This window comes from Berghia stephanieae, chromosome 4 (genome assembly GCF_034508935.2).
Source record: "Berghia stephanieae isolate SIO BIC M18660-M18661 chromosome 4, UCSD_Bste_1.3, whole genome shotgun sequence".
Taxonomy (NCBI): domain Eukaryota; kingdom Metazoa; phylum Mollusca; class Gastropoda; order Nudibranchia; family Aeolidiidae; genus Berghia; species Berghia stephanieae.
In genome coordinates, this window is record NC_088363.1 from 18,695,612 (window position 1) to 18,717,006 (window position 21,395).

Below are 21,395 nucleotides of genomic sequence, written 5' to 3' on the forward strand. Positions count from 1 at the left end.
AACAGGAACATTCTTCTGATTGGCTATTCACATAATCCCAACGCATCATCTTATTTCACAAAATCAAATTCATCTCTGAATCGAATCACACACACGCTAAGAAGCCCAAGAAAGAAGAGCTATCCCTCCAATTTCAAACTTGTAAAAGTTTTTTCTTCCCTCGGCTGGAGGTAAAATGAATTATTGGTTAACATTCAAAGTGGAACGAGATATTACTGTGAATTCAATTTAAGCTATTATTAATATTATAGTTTGTGTATATATTTTAATAGTGCTATTCCATGGATGTTCGTAAGTTGGAATACCTGTACAAAACTATATCTATATGCATCTTATACTATAGTTAACATATGTTTATGATCTATGCTATTATTTCATTTATATTCAATATGTATATTGCTTGAATGTCTGTACTCTATCGCCAATCGCCGACCACACATCATAACCTCAATTATTAATAAAAATAAATTAAGAAATACAGTAGAACTCGGAAATAGCGAGTTCGACGGGTCCACTCCTGATTACTCGCTATTTCCGAGTTTTCGCTATTCCCGAGTTGCCAGGAAAGGTTATAATATTGATGGTTATTCTCCTCAGTGTGTAATTCGAGTAAAAGCCGTCGCCCCTATTTCAATTTCTTCACAGAAGTGGCAGAATGCTTGGTTTTTGTTTTTTTGTTTTTGTTTTTATTTTCAAGTAAAATCATGACTAGAAAAAAAAAAAAAACAAGAACATAGAAGTGTGTGTGTGTGTGTGTGTGTGTGTGTGTGTGTGTGTGTGTGTGCGTGTGCGCGCGAGTGTTTGTATGCACTCGGCATGTTTGATGAGGTAAGCAAGCGCATCACTCAATCACTGACCCATTGAAATAATGGTTCCACACTCCCCTCTCTCGCTGATCGTGTCGTTCGTTAACGATGCTACTCGCTGACGGATGCTGCAAAGTGAGGCATGTTGACATGTGTTTACCTCGCGCGTCGCGTGGCACCACATTAGGTGAATAATTGACCCCCACCCCCAATACACACACACGCACACAAACCCAACCCCCACCCAAATTTGTGTCGCCTATTATGTACTACTACAGACTAGGCTACTATGTAATATTACTCGTAACGAAAAATAAGAAAAGAAAAGAGGCTAGGCTAAAAATATTTAAATTGCCATTGTCTCTTGTTTTGCTTTACTTCGTCGCAGTCCTAGTAGTGCTGGGTCGAGTTTGAAACGATCAAATCGAGCGGGTTTTCGATCGAGTCCTCTAAAATCGAGTCGGTTTCGAGCGGGTTTCGAGTCAGTGACGTCATCGAGCAGTGATTCGTTTGAAAAAAAAAAAACACGAGCAACTCGTTTGCCACAGGAAACTTCACATACCCCTCCCTCTCTTATGTCTGTGGCTGGCTTGACTGCAGCTGGTTATGATGGGGGCTGCCAGATGGCCAAGTTCAAAATTGGTTACTAAGAAACGCTTTTCTATTATTATTCATTTAAAAAAAAAAATCTTTTATTTAAAAAAAATGAAAAGATAAGTTTATCCAACTGTAGTCGATTGTTTTGTTAATCAAAACAAATGAGTTTTTCAAGGGAGTCAGAATGCTTGTGGTGTTGGGCTATTTGGGGTCTATTTGACTACTTGGGCAAGAAGAAATCTGGCTGTCTGGCAGCCTTGATTATGATCGTTCGTCGCATCACACACACATACACACACACACACACACACACACACACACACACACGCCATCAAACAGTTGTTGATGGTGAAGGGTTGAGACCCCCCCCCCCCTCCCACCACCATCATCCCGCTGTCACCTTAACATTTCATATTTATGTCGCGCCAAAAGTTGTCGGCCGCCCCCACCTCCCATAATTTGTCACTGGTCGTCATCGCCTCTTGTGTGTGCGGGAAAGGTCGTGCCTTTCATTTCATTATTTGAAAAATAAATGAACAAGAATGGTGTGTTATTATTAGGTAGGTAGATAATAATAATATTGAGCAGGTTCCACACCCAGACACACACGGATTGCCCGGACACGATGATAACGATGCCGACGACAATGGATGACGATGATGATGATGATGATGATTATCGTGTTTCTGTTTAAAAAATGAAATACTTTAGCAGGTTCCACCCCCACCCCCCACACGGATAGACCGGACCCGAAGATGATGATTGTGGTTTTGCTGGCTGTTACGGCTGTGATGAGGATGATGATAATGATGATGATGATGATGATGATGACGATGGCGCAGATGGTGATTATTTGTTCGGTCGCTCAGTGGTACGGTGTCTCTTGTCACAAAATCAAGCCTTGTCAATGGCCGGATGAGTGACAGTGATTGTTGAAAATTGTGATCCAGACGTTAAGTCCGTGTGTCAGGCACTTGACTCAGGTGTGAATGTATTCTTATCTTATAAGCAATGACGGGTATTGTAAAGAGCTTTAATACAAAAAGACTCCAAACAGCGATCGGTACCTACTGTACGAAATGGATGTATGGTCGATATGGCGTGCCGGAGGAATAAATAAAATAAAATATTGTGAAGTTCATTGAGCATGGTAAATCCTTGGAAATGCGCTTTGAACTAATACACCTGCTAGACAACTCCGATTCCAATATAAACGACTGATTAATATTCCCATATATAAACTATAGTTAGCTGAAAATCTTTCTTTGTCGGGACTCCAAAAGTATGGAACGAATTAGACAAAGAAATCAAAGGGTCTTTTAGGAGCACTGATTGATTTTAGATTGATTATTACATTGAAATGTGTTGATATTTATTTTATCCATTATTATTAGGGTGGTGGTGGTGGTGGTGATGATGATGATCCCGCTGATATGATGGTGATGATAAATAAATTAAACATAATTCCCTTTATTCATCCCATAGGGGAGATTCGTCTTTCGGGTCTATTCTAAGGGAAGACTGGAATAACCCAAGCGATAGCCGCAGTGCAGCGCCGCAAATTTAGTTAGGGCAAGGTGACTTGCTCAAGACCACTCAGCGGCGGGTGATCGAACTCGGTACCTTTCGGGTGCCAACCAAAGACCGTACCGCTGCCCCTGATGATGATGATGATGATGATGATGATGATGATGATGATGATGATGATGATGATGATGATGATGATGATGGGAACTAACAAAGAATACACAGGCATCTAAAATTGAAACATTCCATATTCAAAGCTAATGTTTTACTTTAAAAAATTGAGCTTTACAATATCCACTAAATGTGATCAAAGCGCTTTGTAAAGGGGTCCCCGGTCAACAGCAACATTTAATATGTAGGACGGGACATGCCGCCTGTTAGGCGATATTACAATTTTTCAGACAAAGACAACGCTGTTAACGGCCAGGTACTCATTTTACACCTGAGTACGGTGAGAGAATGTGAGTAAAGAGCCTTGTCCAAAGACTCAACTATGCACCGAGCGCGAGGCTCGAACCCAGGACTTTCCGATCCCAAAGCGGGTGTCATACCACTAGACCATTATAATGCACGAGAGCCATGGTCGACTAGAGTACTACCTATAGTTACGTCATGACTAGACCACATAGCCGCACTACTGTAGGAGTGTTCATTGATAGAGGGATGCGTGTGTGTCATAGAAATAGCCTTAGTGTGTGTGTGTGTGTGTATGTGTGTGTGTGTGTGTGTGTGATAGTCAAACTTTAGTAGGTTTAATGAAGTCTTGTCACACACGCGTGATACACCTATACGAATTTCCCTGCCACTGCCACCCAGACACACTAACATCTGACAAGGAGTGAGGGCTGTGGAAGAACCACAGACTACCGTGTGCAAACATTGGCGATTGGTATCGGATGGCAAACTGTGATCGTTTGAATTTGAAATGATTCGAAACACTCGTTACCCTCCGCTCGCTCGAATCCTGATCGTCTCAAGCTCGTCTCACGTGTCAAGATCGTCTCAAGCTCACAACCCGCTTGATCGTTTTACGATCGAGTGATCGTTTTACTAACTCGCTCTTCCGGCATTGAGATCGAGCACTGACTCGTGGCTTGGCGCTCGGTCGTCGATCGAGTAAAAGCGATCAAATAACCCAACACTAAGTCCTAGGCTGGGGCAGGAAATGCTCGTTATTTCCGAGTTGACCTCTTTTTCATACTCGCTACTTTCATGCTAATTTTATTGACTCAAATAAGGGAAAAAAACGGGGATTTAGATTTTACTCGCTATTTCCGAGTTCTCGCTATTTCCGAGTACGTTACTTTCATGTTCTACTGTACCAGGGACACAACCCTGTTAAATTCTCATGATGTAAGATAGCTCGACTGTCAGTTGATGTTTGATACATATGTAATAACTACCATCATCATGGAGTTACTGCTTCTCCTTGCCTTTGTCGGCAAATAAAGGCTATTATGATGTGTCGCTCAAGGACGATCCGGTGGCGAAAGACAAACTCGATTGGCTCTAAGACCTTGTTGTTTTAACTCTCAATTGAAGGTCCCTGTCCTTGAAGCACCCAGCCCGTGCCGAATCCCTGCATCCCAGTCCTTGCATAGTGGTAAACCCCTGATGTCAGTCCAGAACTACAACACACTGTTGTGAAGTCCAGAAAACCCTGCAAGCAGGAGCCAACCCTGGAACCAGCTGATACATTTGCCTCAGTCAAGCAAGCCGGCAGGATAAAGATAAGCCAAACGGGCTTATACCATTTTCAAATGTATTTTCCACAGACACAGATGATTAGAAACTAACTCAATCAATCAATCATAAATGAATCAATAAATCAATAGATAAATAAATAATAAATTAGATCCACTCAATTAGAGCTATTCTTCCTGATATTAAATAAATACTTATTCTTTCTATCTTTTCCTGTAACAATCTAATTAAACTTTATGTATAGAATTGTTATTATTGTATTGGGCGTTACTATTGTCTTGACTCACTTGTTATTAATACAATTAAGTTATAAGGGACCCTAAGGCAATTCTTAATCACCCCTAGATTAAACCTGAGCCGTTTGTGGTATAGGTTGAGTGGCGCAGCTGGTAACGAGAGCCATAGCGCGCCTACTAGTTCGAATCCAGACCATTGAGCTATCGGTTGGACTCGATCCCACAAAAATAACACACAACCCGCCACATTTCCAAACAATTAGTCGTATATAAAAAAAGCGCATTGAAATCATTAAACTTACATTATTCTGGGTAAATACGATACGCCCTAACCACTACTGTTGCAGGGGGATTGTTAAGGATGAAGAGGTGTAACCGAAGTTTGTTGCAATTAACTAGTGATATATAGAATTCATTCCATTTCTAGGGAAATGTTGTGATTAACCAAAAGTTGCAATTAAGCGAGTTGCGATTATCCGGAGTGGACTGGTATTTTTATTTTGTGTTTATCAGCTTAGGACCTGGATATTATCATCACTGTTATTGCGTCATAATTAAATTACATTCCACACGTGCGTATCGTTATCTTCACTCCAGCCTTATCAACATTACTATCATCATCAACAACCCAAACCACTACCACCTCAATCATTACCACCACTCCCAACATCATCATCATCCTCATTACCACCAGCATCACTACAACCAACAGCACTTTTGTTGTTACATTCTACCAGTATCGCGACATCATAACCATCATCTCCTCAATAGCCACTCACTCCATCATCACTGTCACAACCACAATCAAAGCTACATCATCATCATCATCATCATCGCCACCACCACCTTAACCGCATCCTCCTAATCGTCACCGACGGATAGGAACAAGAGTGTATTCGTCTGTTGCTACTGAAAAACGAGTTCTCCAGTTATTTTAAATAATTTTCAGATGATAGCAATACGTTAGACAAGCTTTATGTTGGTATTATGTACTCAAATCTACATAAAACCATTTCAAACTGGTGATGACACACTTTCTAAATCAATTTACAGCTGCTAGTGTCGTGAAAGATGTCCAAGTATTATAATATCTAACCCCCCCCCCCCCCCTCCTCAGGCCCTGGAAAAAAGATTAGGCCGAGATTTCATTCTTCCAGAGTCCCTACCAAATCTGTCAGGAAAGATAGAAGAGGCCGAGGATTTCTTTCGTGCGCATGCGTAGTCACATGACTTGATTAGCAATAACATGGAGGATGATGTGTTGTAAATAATGGCTAAACAATAAAAGAAGAATAAACAAGAACATTGAAACTATGTGGCATCTCGTCTTTTGAAATATTGACAATTAACCTAGTTCAATATATTGAATTGTCAGCAATTGAAAATGTCCGATAAAATGGCAACAGAAACTATATATGGAACAATTCAAGAACAAGAAAGTCATGTTATGTCAGAAAGGGTGCAGTCTCTGGCTGCTACTGTCTATAAAGAATTTGAGAAAGTCATCAAAAGGTATGATGAGGATGTTGTCAAGGATCTGATGCCACTTGTAGTTGGCATTCTCGAATCTCTGGACGCTGCATTTACAGAGAAGCAAGAGCTTGATGTCGAAATAGAACTTCTGAGAGAAGACAACGAGCAGCTGCTAACTCAGTATGAACGAGAAAAGCAACTGCGAAAATCAGCAGACCAGGTGATTGTTTGAGTTTGAGAGTTAATGTTGTTCATGATCCGTTCGAGATAGGCTAATATTGGTTCTTGTTTTTTTTTTATTATGCGGTATAAAATAAAATATTCGATCAATTACAATCGCAAGACACCACCGCTGCAAATTAGTTTAGAATTGTGAATTAGTGAATTAGATTAGAAAGTTAAAAGTTAAATTTAAATATCTATGTCTAGTCTAGTCTAGGTCTAGACTAGATAGTAGTCTAGGATTGGTTTGCCTTCAAATCAATCAAAAATACAGATTAGTTCTTGATTCCAGTCCGTAAAATAGATCTACTCAAAAATTTTCTAATGAATGTACAATGCAAATCTGTGACGTTGGTTGAATACATAATACATCTTTTCATACTTTTCTCGAGGTAACGTCTTTTAGGTGCACCCTCTAGCAACTTTTGTTGGGCTATTCACAAGCCAAGAGATATTTGGAGGATGGGTGGGGTGGTAATAATATTGGAAGGCCTTCTGTAAGCTCCTCGTGCTAAGTGAAACAACCAAGTCCAAGTTTCATTTAACTACCCTAAGCTCTAAGAAAAAATATAACCTAGTACCTTTTACTTAACTAACCCTAATATTAATATTACTAATAGGAATAACAAACACTCTAGGACCTTTAACTCACCCTTATAGGAAAAAATCCTCCAACCTCGAGCTAACCCTAATAGAAAAAACCCCTACCCTACTACCTTTCAATACTTCAACGACAAAATGACTGCGGAGAACCAAAACAATTGTCAGATTAGGAAATTTTAAACTTTCACTAATCTATCAAGGTTTGTTCTCTAGAGTTTTTAAAACGCTTATATATTGACAAATTGAATAAATGTCTGACAAAAGATCCACAATGAAAATACTAATTGAAAGAGATGCTACCCCGAGGAGTTTATGGTATTTTTCCCATAATATTTGCCAAGTCTTGATTTAAAAAAAGGAAAAGAAAGACTCAATATCAATTATGTTTGTATCTGTTATTTCAATGTGGGCCAAGAGCTGTGTATTCATGCGACATGGCACTATTAAATGATTTAATTAAATTTTTTTTTTAAACCCTCAAACCATCAAAAAATGCTCTTAATCATAGTCAATCTATCTTCATTGTTGTAACATTGCAAGAATGATGAAAAGTTGATGACTAATGAATGGTCTTAACGACACAGCCAAATGCACAGCAGATTTGAGCCCCAGTGTAAAGTAACTAAAATTTTTTGGTGAACGTAAGATTATGACACTTAAATGTTTAGTGAGGTGGTAAATTGTTTTAGGAGACAAAAGTTAAAAGCAATCAAAATTGCATGTTATATGTTTCGACATTGCTGTTTCTGAAGCAACTGTTTGACATGTCTATTGGAGAGTTTCATCTGGTTTTATTGACAATAATGATTCAAATTCAAATGGATCTCGTATTGAAAGTGATTCTGGTTTCAATGAGTCTTTGCCTGCTTCAGGTTTATTTGACAACTTTGAAATCACAAGAAAATGTTATGCAATTTTCATTTTAGTTTCAAAAATATCTTTCAGAGTTGCCTAGTCATGTTTTTCCATCTTTGTACTGATCATGGACATGCATTCCAATATACCTTATTTACATGTTTGCCATCCTAATAGAAATGTTCCAAATATCATTTTATGATTGTACTTATATTGCTGATTGATAAAATTGTGTATTTTTGTACTTGGAAGTTTTTGTTCAAAGAGGGTCGTGAAGTGCCTTTTTTTTTTATCTACCCAAATCACCTGTAATATCTTGATAGGTACTACTCGTGGTGACGCATGGTGACCCAAGGATTGAATATTGAACCCACTTACTTAGAAATGGATGATTTTATTTTAAAAATAAAAGTAGTCCTTCAGCAGAGTCAAAGTGTTCACGGGGCTGTAGTTTATTCTTGTTGAGTTGACAATAAAATTGTTTTGCTAACATTTGGATAAGCCTGCTCTATCGCAAGGTACTTTCCACCAGATCTTATAGACCCAGTAACCCAATCAGTTTGGGTAGTAAAAGGGTAAAAAAACCTGCTTCAAGAATTGATACCAGTTCCTTGCTTGTGAGACACTGTGTTAATACATATGTGTTTTTCCTTAGAAATATTTGGAACTGGAAGATAATGTGGATGGAACCAAGAAAGAAATGGAAGACAAAGTGGAAACACTGGAATCTCTTTTACGCATGTCTGAAATCAAATCCAAAAATGCAGCTGATCACGGTAATCCAATCTGTGAATTTAAATTTCCATGAAATATTTGATAAAAGGTCATATACATTTTTGATTTTGTAATAAATCCTCAAGGCATTTAAACTCTTAATCTTCATATGATTTAAATTTTATTTTCAAAATCTCAATCCTCTTTTTCATTGTGCATAGCATGTTAGAAAACTGTTAAATTGTTTAATTTCTTAAACCTTGTTCTATTTTATAATCATGCTTTGCAGTGCCGTAAGGAACCTTTAACTCAATTTCTTAGTATTTAAACTTTTGCCTTGGGTATGTCTACTCAGTTTTACTTATTATTTTGTACCCCTCCTCGATTTACTTTTTTTTTCTTTTCACTGATTCCTTATAGTCTGAGGCTCTAATTTGATATTATTGTCATCTAGTCTTGATAATTATTTTAAAATCAAATTTTGAATTTTATTGTTGATACTATTATTATTTGTTTACAGTTAGTCGTTTGGAAGAAAAAGAAAATGAAGCAAAAGGAGAATATACGAAATTACATGAAAGATATACTGAGGTGAGTGATAATTTAAAGTTTTTGATTTTATTTCTTTTAATCATGCAAACCTTCAAAAATATTAATTGTTTTGGAACATTTATAAGAAAATATTTGATAATTTCTAAGAAAACTCACTTTATTACTATTTATTTATCTCCAGCTCTTCCGTACCCACATGGATTATATGGAAAGGACTAAAATTCTAATGGGAACTGACAAATTGTCTGAATTGACTAGTAATAGCCCCAGAGTAAAGTAAGTATCTCAAGCTACATTGCAGGGTATTGCAATTTCATTCAAAACAATGTTGGATCATTAAAGATTATGAAATGAATATTTGCACTAGCTGTTGGGAATGCCAGTGCTATTTATCCATATGTGCAAGTAACCCCTGTGTTATTTGTAGGTATGCATCAAGCTACTCCTAGTGTTAATTACATTTATTGGAGCAATAACTTGACATATCTGTACATGTATAAGCAACCGTTGTCATGTAGGGCATATTTCATTTGTAAATTATGAGCTACACAGTAAACATTTGGCAGTAGACTTTCTTTTATAGGGATTGATGGGGGAATTTTATCACATGCAATATGAAGTAAAGATAAAGCAATATTTAGAACTTTAAATTCATAATACATTGTCTGGAATTGGTCGTAGATAAGTATTATATGACTCCACATTATGTCGGAGTGTATCTCTTTGTCTTTACCATTATCAACTGGAGACACGTACTTCTCTCAGAAAAATTATTATAACTATAAGATGCTAAACAAATACTATGTCGATTGACTCCAGGTGAAGCATGCCATTGTTTCATTCCTTCGAAATCATTATGGTCCTTTTCTAACATTGCCACTCTCACCATTCCATTGAATCATGGCAAGCAATGGTATCATTTATTCGCCTAACACTTGAAAGTCTTATAAAAAATGAATACAATTATCTAACTCATCCTCCATCAAGTGCCTTTATCCCTATGATTAAACTTAGCCCAGCGATACCATTTAATGACACATTGTAGGCTACTGTGAAAGCAGTCCACTCACCCTATGTCATCTGTAAAGGTTAAATCACAGTATTCTTAAGGACGCTGATGAAAAAGAATGCATAAGATCTAGTAACAGGGGTCAGATGAGAAATTAATGATCATTATGGACAGGGTCTGAATGCTTTTTACTGGTCATGGTTGCTTTGGGATGTTGGTTTTCTTGCGTCAAAATTATGGAATGAGTTATGAAAATAGAATGACATTCAATATGGGCAATTCTTTGACCTGGTGCTGCTACTGTAAAAAGTCAACAAATGAACGTATAAAAGTTAGACTGCTAACACTGATTTCTTCTCACCTTGGTTATTGCACAATCTTATTATGTTTTATTCTTTCTTCTTTTGTATCACCTAATTTTTGCCAACAGCAAAGGTTTCCACTTGCCTGGTCTGCGTCCAGTCAGTGTGGCTTATGGAGGAATGATGGAATTTGGGAACCGTTTTGATAACAGTAGGGATAGCACACCATTGGGCTTTGATGCAACCAGCACTCCACAGGGGAACAACCTCAATCTTAAAAACGAGTTGGGTAATGTTGAACCGATGGAACAGGTCACTCCAAAGCAAGATGTCACAGAGAAAACAATTGGCACAAGTGAGTGTTTATTTTTATCTTCTTTGTTATTTTCTTTCTCACTTTTTCATCCTTAGAATTTTTACAGTGGAGAAATATTTATAATGACAATTAGACTACAATATTGTCACAGCTTTAAAAAAAAAATGTTATGAAGGGATAGATTAAAAAGATGGATCATGAATTGATATTTTTAACATTTTATATTATTAGTCATTGCAATATTATTTTATCAAGAGTTAGCAATACCAGGTAACTATTTTTAAAAAAATCCATTTTGAAATGAATGAAAGTAATGTTTTAATTGTATATTACATGAAACCAAGAAATATTTATTTCCCCTTCATGGTGGTGTTTAAAATTATTTTTAGATTGATGTGGTGGGATTTTTTCCTCATGCCAAACGGTCTGAAAAAATATCATTTATTTTTTAATTTAATTTATTTTTATGGTGGTATTAGGGCTATGTATTATCTGCTACAGAGCAACCAAGATATTCATTTTAATTTAAAATTAGATTTGAACATTAATTATAATTACTTTAAGGTGCACAAACTAGATGAGTTATTTTTAATTGGGATAAAGAAGTGGGAAAAGGATAAAGTTTATCTGTGTTGACAATATTTGATGAATTTTAATTGATAATATAAGTAGTGGAGAATAATCCATCAGCTTACTTGGTGTAAAATGTCAATCATATAAGTGAATTCCAATCAGCATACATTTATTGCAATGCAATTCTTGACATTACACAACTAGTACTAGTGGCTTCACATCAGAAAGATTTCAGTTTATCTATAAAAAAGTCCTCCTAATGGCTGATCATGAATTAAGATAGCAATAAGTACATTTGATATTACTTGATGCATTTATTATATTTTATAGATAGCGTTTCTGTGTTTCATATCGCATGATTCTCTGTTTTGACATCTTTTGCTGTTTTTGATAGTTTGTACTTAGCATTTGCAAGTTTGGTGCAAATCTTACCTGTTAGTTTGATGATGATTATCATCCTCTTATAATAATAAAGAACTCAATGACGGTTTAGAAAAAAATTAGAGTTTTATTTTTGGTCATCTAATTTGGAAAATACTTTGTCATTTTTACTTTACTTCAACTTCTCAACTTAAGGCTTTAGAAAAATTTTTTTTTTTGCATAACTAACATTAATTAACACCAAATCATTGCTTATCTTTATTTAAAATTATTTTTTTTGGAAACAGTGACCGGAATCATAACTAGTCACGTTCCATTGCTTTATCTCTCATTTTACATTATATTATTACAATCAACATATATCAGTAGAAGATGCTTTAATTCTTTGCTACTAATTACTTGAAATGAGCAATATTTAATTGACAGCTGTATGAGAAGTTCAGATTGTGAATGAATAAAGCAAAAGAAAGCAAATTGTTGAGTTTGGTGTCTTTATAAAGCTTTGATTATGTTCATTACAGTTGCTTTGTTAAATTAGGATCACTGAAATTAAATGTTAAGACTCTGCTGTTTCTTTTTGATATAATTTTTGTGTACATTGCTTGAAAACAAATGTCTGAAATCTGTTGTTTAGGCGGCTTGGTATAATTTTCAAAAGTGTTATAAGTCTCATCAATTGACAGGCCTCCTTGTGTAGGTTAAAAGTAATTTGTACATCAGCATGTACATTAAAAAACCCAAACTGTCACTCAATCCTTAGTTTCTAAATATAAGATACTGTCAGTTTTCTCCTCTATTATAACAGCTCGTTCAACATTTTGGGTTTTGTTAGTTTATGACGGGTTAAAAAAAAAGAACTTTGAGAGTTCATAGCGATAGTTATACTGAGTTTATGCGAAATCAAACCCAAACAAAATCAATTGTTTTTTATGATCATAACTTTTGAATAAAGCAATTTTGATTTATAATTTTTTAATACGAATAAATATACTATCAAGAGTTTTTATAGTTTGGAGTAGTTAATAATTTAGTAGGGTATAATCAATTATTTTCCTAAATATAATGTTTTGGTAAAATACAATCAAATCCAAATTTAGCATCATTTTCATAATTTTATATAATGAGTTCTGGTCAAGAAATGAATTGATAAAAAGATTCAAATTGTTTAAAGTCTTGTTTTTTATTCATACCCTTGGAATAGATACTAATCTTTTTTTTCTTCTTTTTTTTTTGGTGTTGTTATGAGTAATGAATGAATTGTTTTTTTTTTTTACTTTGTAATCCTTTTTTATTTTTCGTTTTCTTTCCATCATGGCTTTGTGTAGTATTCTCCTTCCCCTATTATTTTCATCATCTCTATATTCATTGGAAATTCATTAAAAAATGAATAATTACAAATCATTTGATGATGTCGTTTTGGTGTCTTGGCCATCGCTACACCAAACTATTTATCAACCTTCATGACGTTGCCAACACTTCTGCTTTTTTCTTTAACGCTTTGATGCCATTGTAACACATCATCTTGCCAGACATTCCATCAATTTCATCACCATCACAAGATTCTCCTACCACCACCAACACCACCACAACTACCACAGCATCCAGGCCCACCACTGCAACAAATATTTCAAGTCCTAAATCATCTGTGATAGTAACAGAAAGCAAGGAAGGAAGTGAATGTGAGCCAACAAGTCTAGATAAGAAAGAACAAATTGAGAAAGTTGAAGAGAATGAAGTTTTAGAGGAGACAAAAGTAGTGATGAGAAAGAAAAAGAAGAAATCAGAAGAAGCAATACATTTTGAGGACAGTATGAGTTTTGAGGAAGACTCCATGCCAGGTATGTACTCATTAAATCATTTTGCTTATTTAGTTCATGATGGATATTCATTCCAAATGCCTGCCTCACCATTTTTTATCACCTCTGACAAGGAATTAAATCATCATTATTGTCAAGTGAATTTACTGCCGACTTGCCTACCGATTTAAAATTATATGTTTTGATGTGCTTTTGTCCATAATAAGCATTGTAAAAATTTATATGTTATATGTTGATGCTTTAAAGCAATGAAGGATGCATTTTTGATTAGGCGGACAGCTTTGGGACTGCCAAAGGATATTGTTAACATGCAGTTTTGTCAAATGCTCACCAGTTCTGGCTGGCAAAACAAAAATTAATGATTACGACCAATGCATAAACCTTCTAGTAACGCCAACTGATAATAACCTGCAATCTTTAAATTGAGGCCTTTCTAGTCTCTGCTTACCTGTTCATTTCTGAAGTTATGACCTCATGTCATTTGCTTCTTGCTTCCCAAAGTATTTTAAAAAAAAATTTAAATATGAAAAAATGTCTTAGTGTTGGAGGAAAATATTAGAAAAACAAGAGATTCGTAATGGCTGTTGGTTTGCAAGTCTGTTTACTTTATTCATTTACTGTAGTTTTCTGTATAAGTGGTGTACCTATCATGTTGTGTGTTTTAAAAAAATATTTTTTTTTGCCATTCCAGTCCTCGTTGTTGATTTTTAGTTCAATTATACATCATCTGCTTTATTAATGACTAATGCCAAATTTGGTTCACCTTGCTTGCTTTCTTTTCAAATGCACCCTTATCATTTGTGTCTTTTAAAGTCTTTTCAATTGACATTCATGGTTGTGCTTTAGAATCATTTCTGTACCTATAAATTTTCATCTTTTTTTTTTTTTTACATCGGCCTACCTATAAACTTTCAATTTTGGAAAGTGAATAATAATGAAAGATCTATCCTTTTTGTGTAAAAAATAAGTTAATAAAGCTAATTTCATCATTTTTATTTTTCGTTATATTTTTGGCTTTCATTCAAACATGCACCCCTGTACCGCATTTGTCTTCACCTCGTATGTTATATGTAACGCTGCAGTTTTGGATTCAGTGAAATTCTAACCAGAAGATTTCACTCGTGTTCTAGCATGGTTGGTTATTTATTTTCCTTGACGTGTGTAATAAATAATAACATAGATGGCCCTTTCAATATTATTCACTCAATTTTTTACACTTCGTCTCATTTTCATGTCTGGCGTGTTGTCTCGGCTCTCTTTATATCATTTCATGGTAAGTTTGGATTTATTCATAAAGTTGCTCTTATCTATGGAATTTTGCAAGTAAATTGTTCCTTTAAGAGATTGAATTAAATTTATGTTTTTAAAATGCTTCATATGAATCTATCTAAATTTATTTGTTGTAGGTCTTAAAATAATAATTAAAAAACCAAATAAAACAGGAAAAGAAAAATAAGAATTCATAGCATTAGCTAACCAGAAGAAATGAGTTCTTTTAAAATTTATGCCATACCTTTAGTTCAGTACTTGAACATTTTTCCCAATTTCACACTGGCATTTGTTTTTTGATCTTAGCTTTTTCCTCTACAAATTGCTTTTACGCATGAAATCACTTTCAGCTTTAGCACATTTAGAACTGGTAGTAGGCATTACATATTAATATTTTATAAAAAGAATAAACATTGATAAGCAAGGTCTGAAAGAATCTCAGGTGATTATATCAACAAAGTTTCCTAGTTTGCTCTCCTGTCCAGTTTACCTTTTCAGACATTTTTGCATTGGTAGATCACTTCTCTATGGACATAAGATCTGAAGGGAAAAGCAGGGACATATAATACCTGGCCTCATTAAGTTTTCGGTTTTGTTCCCCAAATGACATGTAACTGTTACATTAGCTAATAACAGTCCAAGCCGGTATTGGGAAAGCTGCTGTATTGGGGCGATTCCTTGGCGACTTAATTTAAAAAAAATAAAAAGTCATACCACTTAATCGGGACGGCCCACCACTTAATGAGGACACAAAAACAGGTGTGTGGTTTTACTGTTCAACATACAGGTGTGAACAACATAATAACAATTTACCAATATACCCTGTTATTGTCTATTGCGACATCCAATTGGGTGTGTGGTTGAATCGTTCGTCATAGTCATCACAGAGATGTGAACAATAGAATTTACATCTATCTCTTGTCAGTTGTTATTGACTGCCATTGTCACGTTCATGGTCATGGGTCAATGACCACGATGCTAGGTTCGCAGATAATGGCGTATGAGCTGACTTCATAAGTGGAATACGACAACCTTCTCCAGTTTTCTGTTGCCTTCACTAACGAAGATTTAATTGAACATGCACGAAAGTAGTGATGAAGAGGACACCCCACTAATGACTTTATCTGAAAAATGTGAAATGTTAAAGCTGTTTTGACAATTTGTCCAAGAAAGAACTATGACTCCTCTGACAAAGTTTGTGGATCAGATCAGATTAGCAATCAAGTGGCTGCTGAACTCAACAAAATAGATGTCAAGCAAATTTCCCTGATTACTATGGCTTTTAAACATGAAAAAAAAGGAAAAAAGAAGAGGAAATGAAACAAACAAACAAACAAACCAATTAATGCAACTAATACAACTGTCATTAGAAGTTGTATTGTCAGTCACTAATCTGGATAAATGAAGAGTGGCAATGATAAATTTAAAAAATTGCTCAATTTATTGGTCGCCGCTTAATTGGGATGATTTGTCGAAACCAAGCCATCCCAATAAACTACCTTGGACTGTATTTAAAAGCCTGTCATTAAAATTGCTCATTATATGCTGAAGCTAAAACTTTGAGTCTGAAAAAAAAAACAACATTCACACACAAAAAAACAAACCCAATAAATAAAAAACAAAATTGTACTTTGTTCTACCATTGGTTCAGATTCATGACCTGTTATTCTTGGGCATTACTTGTTACAAATGGGATGGGGGAAGAGGGACTCAAAAGATCATATGTCTATTCTCACTGCATAGTCTATTAAAAATTTGCTTTCTTTTAAAATTTTTTATTGTAATTTACAGGATAATATCAAAGATGTTCTCTCTCTCTCTCTCTCTCTCTCTCTCTCTATCTCTCTCTCTCTCTCTATCTCTCCTCTCTATGCCTACCTATCTCTCCTGTGCAGCTATGCGGTCTTGTATTCCACTTGCTTTCAGATTGGAAGGTCCTGGGTTCGAGCCTCACTCAAGTTGAGTCCTTGGAAAAGGCTCTTTGTTCACATTCTCTCACCATACTCAGGTGTAAAATGAGTACCTGGCCATTGACAGTTTTGTCTCTGTCGGAGAAAAAATTGTAATATCGCCTCACAGGCGATGTTATGAGTTGCTGTTGGTCAGAGACCCTTTATAAAGCGCTTTGAGTATATTTAGTGGATATTGCGCTATATAAAAGCTCAATTTTTTATTCAAAATTTTTTTTCTTTCTTTCTTGCAGGCAATTCTTTTCTTTTCTAGTGTCATTATGTTATGCCAAGTGTGTTGTGTTGGTTTATTTTTGCTATCGTTTTGAACTGCTCTGATGTTAGGACCAATACCATCTCATCTGGCAAAGCACATTTCATTCCCTGGCGGTCTTAGGAAAGGAAGTGTTTTGTCAGAATGTCTTGTTTTAACATGTCAGTTTGAATAAATATGGCATCAATCAAGAAAGGTTAAAACCTCAGTGATTCGATTGTTATCAATTGAATCAACTGTTTGATTAAAGAAAACAACAACAGGAAAACTCAAATTAAAAGCTTTCCTGTTAAACTTTAATGAGGAGACCTGGTTTTCTAATATTTGAGAATCTTAGAAAATCTCCCATGTCGATAATGTGGCAAGCCATAATGACTAGGGTATCTTTCAGATAAATAATTTAAAGTTTCATCATATTGCTTTATTTAGCATAAAAAGTTCTACATGTCTTAATCTTAATCTTAATCTTAATTTAAAATTCTTTCTTGATATGAGAATCGTCCCATATTATTTCCAGATCTTATTTTTATAATAACATTATCTCAATGTTGAACTCTTGCAGGGTTGAATGAAACATTGGCTTCTATTGTAGCAACCACTCCTGAATTGGAGGATTCTCACGATTCTCTTGCTTCACAAGAAAGTCAAGGAAAACGCAAATCTGTGTAAGTTGCAAATGGTATTTTTATTATTATTATTATTATTAGTATTATTATTGTTATCGTTATTATTATTATTATTATTATTATTATTATTATTATTATTATTATTATTATTATTATTATTATTATTATTATTATTATTATTATTATTATTATTATTATTTTTATTATTATTATTATTATATTATTATTATTATTATTATTATTATTATTATTAATATTATTATTATTATTGTTAGAATTATTTTGAGGGGTAAACTTGTACATTCCTGTGTAGGACAATGGTTTTGATTGATGAAATACACTTCAGGTTGTCATAAGAATAGTGCTTGGTAAGGTAGGGTAAGATGACTTTTAAAAAGCAGATGGGATGTGAATCAGACTTTTCTGGCTTATTGTAAAATGGACCAGCAAGCAGTTATTGGGGTTACTGGTTGCATTTCCTTTCCCCTATATCTCTTATCCCTTTCCATTCTACGTTTGTTATGGAATGTTCCAAAGGGATTTTACTCAGATTCTGGCTAATATCTGTTGCCATGAAGGAAGCAGTCGATTTAGGCATCAACGTGTTTTTGTCTTGAGTGGTGATAATTTTTCTTATAAACTACATCCATTAATGCATGTTTATAAGAGACCATTTTGGTGTCTCCTTTTCAATGGGCATCATACATGGACATCCATGTTGTACTTTAGATGGCATTTGACTGGACACACAACTGGATTGTTCTGTCCTTTCCTTGATTAAGTTCTCTTTATTTTTCATTTTCCTTTGTGTTGTGACCCAAGTTTGTTGTTGTACTGAAATCTCAAATCATGTAGAGACCCATGTTTTGTTTGCCATCTTCCCTTCCGTTGATGCAATATGACTTCAATCTGTCGCAAGCACTGTTTGGCTTCAAAAATCAAACGAAGCTAAAATTGTCCACAGAAGATTTTTTTTGTCCTCATTTAAATGATACCAGCCACCTATACAGATTTAGTCTCTCTCTTTACTTGTGCTGGACTGCAAATTTGGCATAAATTTACCCATTAATGGATATCAGATTTTTCCTTGAATTTCCTATTTAAAAAAAAACATTCAAAGTTTTTGTTTGTTGTTGTGATAGGTCTCTGATTATAGAATCACAGAGGTGTCAGTTGCTCAATAAGTAGATCCTCCAACTGAATTGTATGATAGGCAGGTTTGATCTACATAACCTCAAATTAAAAAAAAAATAATCCGACCTCACCTAGCAGATATTGGGTTACTAATGTTAGTAGACATAGGCAAAACATAGTCTGCAATAGACTGCTATTGAGTCATGTGACACTTAGAACTATCCAAGGGACTACCAATATATTTTATGTGGAGATTGTGGACATGATAATGCTTGATTAACCTATTATAATAGTATTAGATATGCTTTGATTTGATTGCATTTATCTCTCTCTGTATAATTTATATTTATAATATATAATTTTAAAATCTTTTATCACAATTTAGACGCAATGACAATTCGATATTTGAAGAGCTGTCAATCCAAGGGACAGATATGATTGCAGAGGTTGACTTTGGAGCAGACATCACTGGTAGGATTGAGCAATTTGTTGTTTTTGCTATTAAAAATCTCACTTTTTGATTGCCTGAATTATTTATTTTTCTCTTTAACTTTTTATCAAGATTGCATTTTGACATGTTATAGAGACATCATGCATTTTACGGTATCTTGAAATTTGGAGATGTAGGCTGAGTAAATTCAGTCAAATTTTATTGATTTTGTCTATACTCACAAATTGCCTTCATTGAATGTTACATAAAACAAAATAAATATTTGAGTGTTGATATTTGTCATAAAATTTAGACCATGATCCTAATTTGTTTGATAAAAGTAATTGATATATCACTCTTTAGAAATATATTAAAGCATGGCTTTGGAATAATAGTATTAATCACAATTTTAAAAAAATGAATTTACGATTATAATACTAAAATTTGAATAACTCTTTACACTATACCAAAAAGTAATATAGCCAGCTTGTTACTAACTTGCTTGACATGCTAATTGTAGGACAACAAGTTAACCCGGGGGATTATGCATCAGCAGGTAATTTGGACTACTTACATCAATGCTACTCGTGTCATTTTATTATTTGTACTTGTGTTATCATTATTATCACATGGTCGATGGCTTTTCCTTTTGTAAGTCTTGTTTGGTACCTTAGAATGTCTCTGAAATAGGTCATGATAGCCCCGAGATTGGGCAAGTTAGCACAAATACAATAATAATTTCTCTTCTGACATGTAGAGGCACTCAAGAAGTGTGTGTTTAATCTTGACCATTTAAAGATAAGTAAACAAGTATTCTACAAATTATAAAATTCCATTGATAATTTTAGAAGTAATGCCGCTTGCTCTAGTACTGAAATGTTAGTATGGAAAGTCTTCCATTTTTTAATGGTGAAAGTAGAAAAAGGCTCTTAAAACATTTTTTTTTTTTTTTGAAAACCCTGAATCCTAAACCATAAGTTGGAATCATTGGCGTTTTGATAATATTTAAAAATAAAGTTTGGTTATTAAGTGAATGATAGGTAGGGAATACTTTTGAGATGACCAAAGGCTCCATTTAAAGATGTTCTATTTTATCATCATTTTGAAGTTAGATGAATGTTTTCTCTCATTGTTGTATCTTAATGTTTATTGTTTTTGAAAACATCCAAATTGTTCACTCACTTCATCACGTCACTGCATCAAAAAGAAACATTAAAAGGTTTAAAACATAAAAACATTTTCAAAAAATATCCAAACTTTTACATGGGGAAAAAAAAAACTATTTAAATTTCAAAGTTTTTGCTTTTCTCACTTTTATGTGAATATTTCTTCGATATCCTTTATGTTGTCTCCAATAACCTGATTAGATAATAATGTAGACATTTCAACATTTGTATTGGGTTTTATATTTTCTCTTTCTCACTTTTTGTTCATGTTCATTTCATTTTTTCCCCTTACATTTTTACTCACTCATTTATTTATAATTAGTATATTGCCAATAATGGTTTCAACAACAATAATGATCACGGTGTTACTTTTGCCACAGAAATTCTTTCTTCATTCGGAAATGTGTCAATCAGCAGTACAAATGTTTAACAATAGAAAATATGGGGTGTGAGTGAAAAAGTTGTTGTAAGTATGGAAGTAGACATAAGTAAAATAGTCAGAGTAAACGTATAAAATTTTATATACATCACAAAGCCTCTTTATAACTTATTAAATTTTGAAACTTCAGCTAAGTGATGTTACTTTCTTTGAGGATATCAATTTTTACCCAGGGTACTTCACAATTTCAATATCAGAGATTCTCACAAGCATGTTCATTATACTGATACAAGGCACTTGTAATCTATCACACGAGCTTCTCAGCACCAATGGGACCACAATTCTTTTAATGCAGAATATTAGTTTCAAGCAGTCATTGAAATTAAGGGAAGATCAAATGATCACAATGTCATCATAGAATTATGTTAATGATTCCCATCAGACATTTTTGAGTGGTTTGTCTAAAGGATTACAAAATTTA

At 34.5% G+C, this 21,395-nt stretch overlaps 1 protein-coding gene across 50 annotated transcripts in view; it reads left to right on the forward strand.

Moving 5' to 3' along the window:
• Positions 1-6,067: 6,067 nt before the first annotated feature.
• LOC144970157 (C-Jun-amino-terminal kinase-interacting protein 4-like) overlaps positions 6,068-21,395 on the forward strand; it is a 57,715-nt gene continuing 42,387 nt past the window's right edge. For 11 of the 50 annotated variants that reach the window (XM_078909455.1, XM_078909461.1, XM_078909456.1 and 8 more), the window contains exons 1-9: positions 6,089-6,563; positions 8,679-8,799; positions 9,258-9,328; positions 9,471-9,565; positions 10,729-10,955; positions 13,400-13,708; positions 17,742-17,844; positions 19,325-19,410; positions 19,890-19,925. In XM_078909455.1, the coding sequence (XP_078765581.1) occupies positions 6,255-6,563; positions 8,679-8,799; positions 9,258-9,328; positions 9,471-9,565; positions 10,729-10,955; positions 13,400-13,708; positions 17,742-17,844; positions 19,325-19,410; positions 19,890-19,925 (1,357 nt within the window). In that variant the 5' untranslated portion in view covers positions 6,089-6,254. Of the gene's footprint in view, positions 6,564-8,678; positions 8,800-9,257; positions 9,329-9,470; positions 9,566-10,728; positions 10,956-13,399; positions 13,709-17,741; positions 17,845-19,324; positions 19,411-19,889; positions 19,926-21,395 lie in introns of all 50 variants that reach the window. The other 39 variants (XM_078909486.1, XM_078909494.1, XM_078909493.1 and 36 more) reach the window with 8 other exon arrangements.